The sequence below is a fragment of the Podarcis tiliguerta genome (genome assembly GCF_965153285.1).
Source record: "Podarcis tiliguerta genome assembly, chromosome: 4".
Classification (NCBI taxonomy): domain Eukaryota; kingdom Metazoa; phylum Chordata; class Lepidosauria; order Squamata; family Lacertidae; genus Podarcis; species Podarcis tiliguerta.
This window is the reverse complement of record NC_139537.1, coordinates 52,708,638-52,718,340: the sequence shown is the minus strand read 5'-3', so window position 1 is coordinate 52,718,340 and position 9,703 is coordinate 52,708,638. Positions and strand designations below refer to the sequence as shown.

At 40.3% G+C, this 9,703-nt stretch overlaps 1 protein-coding gene across 1 annotated transcript; it reads left to right on the top strand.

The window, feature by feature from the left end:
- The first annotated feature begins 262 nt into the window (after nt 1-262).
- On the top strand, nt 263-5,571 carry HMGN1 (high mobility group nucleosome binding domain 1). Its single transcript, XM_083438799.1, has 6 exons — nt 263-405; nt 939-959; nt 1,061-1,090; nt 1,183-1,233; nt 2,972-3,103; nt 4,436-5,571. The coding sequence occupies exons 1-6, from the start codon at nt 391-393 to the stop codon at nt 4,481-4,483; spliced, it is 297 nt and encodes a 98-aa protein (XP_083294925.1). The 5' UTR covers nt 263-390; the 3' UTR covers nt 4,484-5,571.
- Nucleotides 5,572-9,703: the final 4,132 nt, after the last annotated feature.

Sequence of the window (9,703 nt, the reverse complement as noted above, 5' to 3'; positions counted from 1 at the left end):
GTGGGACGGACTGTTGTGATTTAAAAAGAGGGCGCGCGAAGTGGGCTCGTCCAATAGGGACGCGCGCGCCTCGGAGCGGGGAGGGGGGGCGGTGCCGAGGAGAGCGAGTGTGCGTGCGCGCGCGTCTCCCCCCTCCCTTCCCATCCGGCTGGATCCTGTTGCGGTGCCGCTGGCGCTGCTGGGATGGTCGCGGGAGGAGAAGGGGGGTCAGACGGGCGGGCGGGCACACTCTTGGTCTGTGCGCAGGAGTGAGAGTCGGACTTCCCAGTGGGGCTGGAGTAAGAAGTGCCAGCCGCCGCCGCCACCGCTCCCGCCGCCCGACGATAGGGAACAAATAAAAGCACAAGGGAAAGCCGAGCGCCGTCGTTCGGCATCGCCGCTTACTCCGCCATGCCGAAGAGAAAGGTTGGCGACGGGCGCGCGCACACTTTAATGTGCGCCGAGAGCGCGTACTCCCTTCTCCCTCCCCGAGCTCCTTTACCCTTCTCCTTCCCCTTGTAAATGTAATATATTTATATATATAAAAATATAGGCGAGCGGGCTGTCCTTTCATACTGGGGGGGGGGTCTTTTTTTCTGCGACGACTTCGTCGTGAGGGCCCAGTTTTCGCGCTCCTGTTCTAGAGGGGGGAGGGGGCGTGACGGTTGTAAATGGCCGCGAGGTTCGCCGAACTGCGGCCTGAGCGTCTCGCGTCCCCTTTCCGCTCGGGCAGCCGAGGAACGACCGTCGCGCAGGTTCAGGAACGTCTAGAACTTTTACGCGGACGTTGGTTAAGGATACGGCCTCAGGTTCGAATTCTCGACACAGCGGCGGGAAGGGGGGGGCGTGTGCGCGGTGACGTCAGGGCCCCTGGACGGTGTAAAGCAGGCGTTAATGCGCATGCGATGTTTCGCTCTACCGCCCCCGTTCCTTTCTAATACTTGTATGTTCCATTGCAGGTGAACGCCGCTGAAGAAGAGGTAAGTAGGAAACATTTGTATAGTATTTTAAAGGATCCACGAGGATTGTTAGTATTAAGCAGACCATTAATACTGTTTTCTTTTGCTTTGGTTTGCTGTAGCCAAAAAGGCGATCTGCACGCCTGTCTGCTGTAAGTATAAAATTGCATAGACATCTTATTTACCCATTGTGTTTATTGTGAATATTAGAATTAAAACATAATAATTGTGTTTTCTCTTTCAGAAACCTGTCACTGCCAAAATTGAAACCAAACCAAAAAAGCCAGCTTCAAAGGTGAGCGGTTTGGGGGAGGGAGACAAACAAGGTGTCTGAAATCCTTTTTGGAAGCTGGCTGAAGATATTATTTCATTGTAAAATGGAGCAATGTTACTCGGAGCATTGTAAAATGGAGCAATGCTTCTCGGCAGTAGAAGCAGGAAACTACTTTGGGACTCAAGTCACGATTGAAGTGTGGTCACCCTATGGGCCACATTCCACTAATGGTGAGGTCAAGGGTGGAAGCTGGCATGGCAGAATTCATGCCCATCTGTCCCCCGATACTGGAATGATAAAAGCTGGGGCTCCCGGTTGTCCATATGCAGCTGCAGCTTGAATTTGGCGTGTTTTCCTGCCATGCTACTTTTGGGGGTTTGGATCCTTTCAGGAATGATTAGGAGCCCCTGAACTTACCTGATGTCTGCCAAAATCAGCATAGCAGGAAAAGGTGCCAAATTTAAGCTGTACTAAATTCAAGTCACAACTGCAAAGGGATTTTCATTTGTTGTATTTGTACACCGTTTTTCCACAAACTGAATCATGCTCAAAATGTCTTACAACAAAGAAGCGGATGTATTTAAAGCAAGCAGTACAAAAACAATTTCTTAATAACAAATCAATACAAAAACGTAACGTAATAGTAACGTAAATTTATGTGATAGCTACGTAGCGTATGATAGTGGTGAAGAGTTTTCTGATGAATTGTGCCTTGGTCATGAACTCACTAGCTGGGCTTGGCCAAACCAATACAGTATATTCTCATTCTTTCCCTCACCTTGGTAGCATGGGGATAATATTGTACAGAGTTGTTATAAACAATGCTAGTGTATTGTCTGTTCAAAATGTTTCATATACCAAAGTGCTCACTTTTCACTGTAGGCTCTGAGGCTACTTCTCTTGGTGGTTTCCCAGCTGTTTCCTCCCACCATTCCTCTCTAACCAGTCCATGCATCACCTGAAGCAACCATTTTGCTTCAGCTTCACTGAAAAGGGCAAGAACATCAGATTAATTTTATTTGGGTCTAAACTAACTGTGTTATGAACTCAGTTGCTGGTTTATTTGAACAAATAAATAATAAATCTACAGTTTAAGAAAATAAAATAATTTTTTTTTGGGGGGGGGGGGAATCCTTATCCAAAATATCTAATATCAGTTGACACAGGAAAATGTGTATCCAATGCTGAGCGAGACCTATTTTAGTATTCCATATAGACCAGTGATGGCCAAACTTGGCCCTCCAGCTGTTTTTGGACTAAAACTCCCATCATCCCTAGCTAACAGGACCAGTGGTCAGAGATGGTGAGAATTGTCCCAAAACAGCTGGCGGGCCAAGTTTTCCCACCGCTGATATAGACTGGATTGTAGTAGAAACCTTGGAATAACTAAGAACAGCCAGATATGCTCTCACCATGCTAACAGCTTCATTTTTTCCAATGAATGATGCTTTGCACCATGCATAGAAATATATGCAGTGAGTCCTGGTAATGTGCTAAGACAACATGGCACTAAAAGAGCACTCTTTGGGGCTAGATGCAAATATGTGAGCCAGCATAGCAGTCCTGGCACCTTAGATCTTTCCAAATGTGTTTTAATATGATTAAGACCAGTGCTTTTTCTGGAACTACTCAAGGGTGCACAGTACTGGCACCTTTTTTGTCCTGGAAGAAAAGCACTGATTAAGACCACAAATCTTCACATTCTGATGAATGCGTTATTTTAAAAGACTAAATGCTGATTGTCTTTATTTCATTGCAGGATAAGCCTGAGGAAAAGAAAGCCCCAGCGAAAGGGAAAAAGGGACCAAAAGGTAAACAGGCTGAAGAGATTAACAATGAGGAAGTAAAGGATAACTTGCCTGCGGAAAATGGAGAAGCAAAAAGTGATGAGGTAAATTTTATGGCTTTGTTGTGTATTCTATAGTTTTCTGGTTTAAATTCAAAATGGCTGTTTTGACTTAACTGGCAGAGAGAACGTCCCAGCATTGCCTTGTATGGATGTTGCATGAGGACACTTAAAACAAATTTAATATCCCTTTCCACTATCCCAGAGCAAATATTTATATTGGTAAAGGAGGCTAATGAGGTAGGAAGAAGTGGAGGAGGAGTTGGCGTTGGGTTTCATGCCTCTGTATACCTGTTTCTGGAAATTGCAAGTGGGGAAAGTGCTGTTGCACTCTGGTTCCGCTTGCGGGCTTCTCATAGGCATTTGGTTTGCTACCATGAGAATAGGCTGCTGGTCTAGATGAGTCTTTAGCCTGATTCAGCAGGGATTTTCTTACTCTGGGTTGCTATGCATTTTAGTAAATTCTTTCATCCTCCACTAGCATCTTTCAGTAGTCACACTAGTGGATCTGGCATTTTTTTACAACTAATATTCCCAGTCCAGGCTCTTGCCATCCTGGATGATCGGGCCACCGTAGATCAATCAGTTCACCAAACATATGGCGAGTGTTATAATGAGTTTCCATTCTACATTGAATTTGTATATCATTTCAAAAGTAAGCATATACTTAACAAGATGTTTTATTTCTAAACTAGTCAGAAACATCATTGTTATGAAACACACAACTATTTCAAGTCCTTGAATTTAAAGTTACTCTGTGCCAACTGAAATGAAGTCTAAGGACAAGCATTAACCTAACTTTTAAGTATAAGCTTGAGTATTTGGAAAGTTCATCATACATTACAAAGTTCTGCACGGAATTTGTATTGTCCATTAATTTTATGAGTAAATGTATTCTTTGTTAATCACAAAATAATCTTTTAGCAGGATATGAGTGCAGAATGAGTATCTTTGATGTGACTATATCATAAGAAAGCTTGATGGATTTTTAGTGAAATTAGTATGGAAAGCAGTACCTGAAAATCCACAGAAACAGAATAAGATAACTCAAACTACGGCTGTAAACTGAAATATCATAATGGAATATGAGGTTCATCAATGTGGGGCTATGTGTTCAATATTTGACTGTAGATAGACCATTAAAAGCAATGTTTTTCTACTTGTGAATTGTATATATTAATCCTTTGTGGCCAGTCACTCTCAAACTGGTTGATAAAAATGTTTTGGCTGTAATAGCAAACAAAAATTATGTTGATCCTAACTTTCATGTTTAGAATACCAAATAGCTTTTAAAACAATGTTTTAATAGTCCTTGGGTTTGAACTTTGAAACATATATGTATAACCATTGTTACGTTAAACTTTTTTCTTTTTTCAGGCCCCAGTATCTGATGCAGCAGGAGAAAAAGAAGCAAAATCTGAGTAACATCTTGTACAAAGTCTCTTAATCAGTGGTTTGTTTGCCACCATCTTGTACAATTCAGAGGAATATTTTTATCAACTATTTTGTAAATGCAAGTTTTTTAGTGGTTTTAGAAAAGACATTTTTTAAGCATGAGGGGATCCCTCCCTCAATATCCCATTTAACGTAGTTTTGAGTGTAAATGCTTTGTTTTTAAAAGGTAAAAAATCATGTACTGGTTGTCTCTCTATATAACCAGCAATTAATGGAATGTTAGATTAAGGAGAAATTTCAAAATAATGATTACTTACAGTGCTATCCTATACATGTTTACTTAGAACTAAATCCCACTGGTTTCAGTGGTACTTATTCTTTAATAAGTGTGCATAGGATTGCAGCCTTAACATTCCAGAGGCCAGGGTGGGCAACTTGCAATTTACATGTGGCCCTTTAAAGCTATTTTTATGCAGGACTTCAGTTACTTTAAATTTAGCTTTGTTTCCTTAAATTTTTAGCCTTTACAAATAAATTTGAATATATGATGAAAAGATATGCCCAGCATATGCCAGTATCGTCCCCAGAGGCAAACAAGTTGCTCACACCTGCTGTATACTGTGGGATGGTTTTTGTAATTGTTAAAAGAAGCATAGCACAGATAAAACGTTGACATGGTGACAAGTAGGAAAATGTCTTTACACTTAACACGTATCCCCCTCAATTTGTCATCAGTAGAATGCTTCCTCAGAAAACCCAACTTGTTCCCTGGTGTTGGATCTCCCAAATTTGTTTTATCTGTGACAAGAGTTATTTTTGGTAGTGGTAGTTTATTTTTTCAACAGCTTTGTAACGTGTTGTGAACGGTTGGAAATCTGGGTGTGTAGTGTGTGTGGTGTTCAATTACTGAGTAGATAAAATTTCTGGTTAAGCAGACATGACTTTCACATGACAGTATTTGAGACACTGGTACTTTTCTACTTTGAATTAATGGTCTATCAAAGAAGTCATAATTGTCAGATGACTGGTTTACATTCAAATTATTGGAAGAAGAATCAGTACAAATAGTTAATGTCTGTGGTTCATCAAACAAGATCCAATAAAATATTGGTCATAAACATTTTGTGAGTGTTTCTCTTCAGCTTGACTGAAAATTAACTGGGATGTAGATTTTTAAAAACAAGCAAACATGCAGTTGTATTCCTATAACAAGCTTTCACTTTAGTGAATGAAATTTCAGTAGTCTATGGTTTTATAGCCATCCCCAGTATCTGTTGTATGGCAGCTTAGGTATTATACGCAATGTTTCCAGCCTTTTTTTGCATGGAAGGAGAGTTGGAAAGATAAAGTAATGAAGAAACTCCATTTATCAAGCACACAAAAGTAAAGGTGGTCCTTAACTTTGCTTATCTTTGTTTGACTCATGAACACAGCATTGCTGAAAATTTGTTAGCAGCAGGCTCTTCTAAGAAGTGAAATTCACGTGACAACAAACTTGAAAACTTTCTCAATGGTAGAAACTTGCCTATATTCCCCTTTATTTATATCTCCTCTCTTTATAGTCCAAATAAGACTCTGAACAACTACCAAGATCAATAATAAGACAGTCTGTACCCTCAGGTTTACAATCTAAATCAACACAAATGAAAAAGGGAGGGGGGGAGCAAACATCAAAATTTTAACCATTTCTAAAAGTCCTATTCAGTAAATCAAAGGGACTTATTCCCAGATAAGTGGTATTAGGATTGCAACCTAAGGAACTAGTTCTTATATCAACAGCAAAATTGAAAATGGGTCCCTGCCCTGAGCAGGGTTTTCTTGGTTTCCTAATCTCTTCTGTCTGATGAAATGGCTGTTGCCTGACAGGTGACATTTAATGGAGTGGTAAGCCTGATGGAGCTAGATTCTCAGAGCTTTATTAGGCACTGTACAGTTTTGCCATTATGTGAAGTTCTCAGAATCCAAACAATAGCACAAACTTTGGAACACTTAATACTCTCTACTGAAAACTTTTTCAGTAAGACAGGATCAGTGGCAAAGAAAGCATACCTGCTATTGAAATAATATGTGAAGGAGAATGTTTGCCCTGTAAAACTTGTAGGTAAGGAGAAAAGATGAATACAGGCTTGTTTTTAATATCCTGACATAGAAGCACTGTGAGTCTTCTGTCCACCATAGAGATAGTTTTTTGCCAGTTGGATAGCGGGAGGGGGGTTGTAAAGAGATCCAGCACATTTAAGCAAGCATAGATAGTGACACATTGTCTGAAGAACAAGCCTTTAAAGCCAAGACTTGCCAAAATGTCTCCATTTTAAATGTGGGTTTGGCAAGGTATCTAGTATAGAGCAGCCTCACACCCTGATAATTCATGAGAAATTGGTGCAAGCAGTTAAATATTTCCACAGAAACTTATTGAGGCACAGGAAGAACAACACATCCAACTTGAGTGACACCAGCTTCCATCAAGACCTATTGCAAGATATGAGTTCACTTTTGCAATCAGTGAACCATCTGGAAGCTTCTACTACAATAGGTTATTAGAATATGAGTAGTCAAGGACTGTGTCCCTCTGGAAGCTTTAGCAGCACATGCAGAAAGGAGCTTCAAGCAGCTTGGCTAGAAGCCAAGTCTTACAGAATCTTGTCTTCTAGAATCACATTTGAAACCATCACATCTTGGAAAAAATGGGGAACACCATGGGAAAGCCTATGTGAATATGGAACAAAGTCAACCAGTCCAAGGAGACAGAAGATCCATCAGGTGAAATACACCTTTGCTCTAGATGAAGCACTTGGGGGGGGGGGGTTGATTGTCAAACAATGGAGGTGACAATAGCCTCCACTGGTGTGATTCCCCCTCCTGCAAGGCTTTCCTGAAGATTCCAGGTGCTCTCCTCCCTCACCCCCCCCCCCCGAACCATTCTTTCCTTTCCTGTCAATGTATAGTCTGCCCTGAGTACTTTGCATAGTTCAAAAGGAAGGCAGAAGTGACCCTGATTATGGCCAATAAGGGTCAAAGACTTTCCTCAGCATACTGTGAAACTACTGAAGTCAGTACCAGAGGCTTTCTTCCTCTGGATCTCTTCTATACTCAATCTGCTTGTCACATTGAAATTCTTAAACCTTTATTGACATATACACAAGATTCCAATAGGGTTCGATACAATAAAATCACTCCTCAAAACCTGCATCTTACACTTAATGTACAACATTCACGCATCCTCATTGCGTGTTGCAGCAACCTGGCTACTATCTCCATCTTATCCCCATCCTGATTAAATGTATGGAAGGCTACTGCACATTTGTCTGAATGCCACTCCCTAGAGCCTAGAACAACCAACTGATAAACCTAGGGTAGATCAAATAGATACCAAGGGCAGTGCAAAAGAACGTGTGACTGATTCTATTTGTCTTATGTCCACAGGGGCATTGTCTCAATAGTATTTTCAGGAATCTAGTAGTGTGGGATTTGTGAGGACCTCGGCAGCTACAGGGGCATTGTGGTTAAGGAGATGCTGGTGATGTTCATTCCAGCACAATGCAATAGCTTGTTTATCTTTTAGAACCATACTATATGTCACAAAATGTCAAAATAACAAACAACAATGCTAGAAACATAACATACAGCTTAACTTTAAGAATGGCAGTAGGTACAAACTACACATAAGCTTACTGAAATTAGAGTCCTCATTCAAGTCTTGATCGTATATTTTAGAGCTGCAGTACTGAATAATGTTTCTCCATATAGGCTACAACCTTCTCTGTCAATGGATGGTTATTAATTTAGGCCTGCCTTGCAAAATACATTTTCATAAGTTACTAGGCCACAAAAGTTGTTATTAGTCATCCTGCCTGTACCCTTCATGGGGTGTTACCTTACCTTATTTAATTTATGAATCTCCTAAATTAGTGAAGCAATTTGACAAGAAAGAATAAGGAAATATGAACATCCACAATAAAAGATATAAAACAATTTCGTTTATCAAAATGTTTTCAAATTCAATATAGATTCCAACTGGGATGAAAATCACTTGGGTGACTTGTTGAAAGATGGAGGTTTTCAACAGGCACTGAAAAGTATATGTCTGGTATGTAATGGGTGTTCAAGGGGTAGGTGCCACTATGCTAAATGCCCAATTCCTACAGAACCAGTCTCCTGATGAGGTATCTACATGAGGCCCTCTAGTGTGGTTGGGTATATAATATGTGATCTTTTAGGTATCCTGGTGCCAAGCTGTGTAGGGCTTTTGTACACCAATGCAAAACTAGAATATTAACAGGTCCCACACATGCAACCTTTTTACACATTCATTTGCAACAAAACAGGAAGTATTATCGAGTTTTCCATTTTGCCTGAACCAGGAAACCATGGTAAGCAGCTTCAGAACAAGCCAGGATATGAACCCAACTTCAAATCATAGATTTAATGATAATAATTAAGTGTCCTGTTTCTATTTTCTGATTAGTTTAAATCAAATTAGTAAGTTAAAATACCTCCCCAAAGCGTCCCTGGATGGCAAGGAAATCTTTCAAATGACTTGCCAGCTGCACTGCATGTGGAACCTTTGAAAACTACCTCAGTTAATTATCTTAATTGGTCCAGCACCACAAGTTGTATTTAGGTTAATTACCATTCTCATCTTCACACCTTAATCACTGATAATAATAGATTTTTTAGCCTGGATTCTTTTATATACATATTGTGATAAATTGTTGGTTTGGAACAAGTTGTGGAATGCCTTCTCATTGTTTATATTTTGGTATCAGGTATACAGGCATCTTTTTGCGCCAGCCTGGGTGGTAGATGAGAACTGAATATCCTTCCCATTGTAGTTGTAGTGTTGTTAAGGTTTCTCTTGATTCTGTTTAATTTATAGTCTAGCAATGTTTATGTATTCCATGATTTGAACTGGGAAGGGTGAAAATAAAATACTTTGTGACATAGTAAGCTTCCTGCTTAGAAGGCTTTCCCTGTCTGATTTAACTTCTTACCACTGGGCAGGGAGTAGATATTTAAGATACTCTTTTAGGCAGCAACTTATGACATCTTAACTAAATAATCCTCTATGGTGTTAGATATAGGCTTAAATGGTCCCCACTCGTTTGTGTGTCCTGATGGGCCATACTAATTCCATAACCAGCTTTATCATGTGAATGTAACTTCTAATGCCAGCCTTGGTTTGGTTTTTATGTGTTTGTCTTATTTTATTATTTGGGTTATATGGAGAACATTCAAGCAAGATTCTAAAAG

What these genes read in the sequence shown, in the direction of transcription:
- HMGN1 (XM_083438799.1), top strand. An exon ending in GATCTGCACGCCTGTCTGCT is followed by an intron (nt 1,091 to 1,182) that starts GTAAGTATAAAA and finishes TTTCTCTTTCAG; the next exon opens with AAACCTGTCACTGCCAAAAT. An exon ending in CAAAAAAGCCAGCTTCAAAG is followed by an intron (nt 1,234 to 2,971) that starts GTGAGCGGTTTG and finishes ATTTCATTGCAG; the next exon opens with GATAAGCCTGAGGAAAAGAA.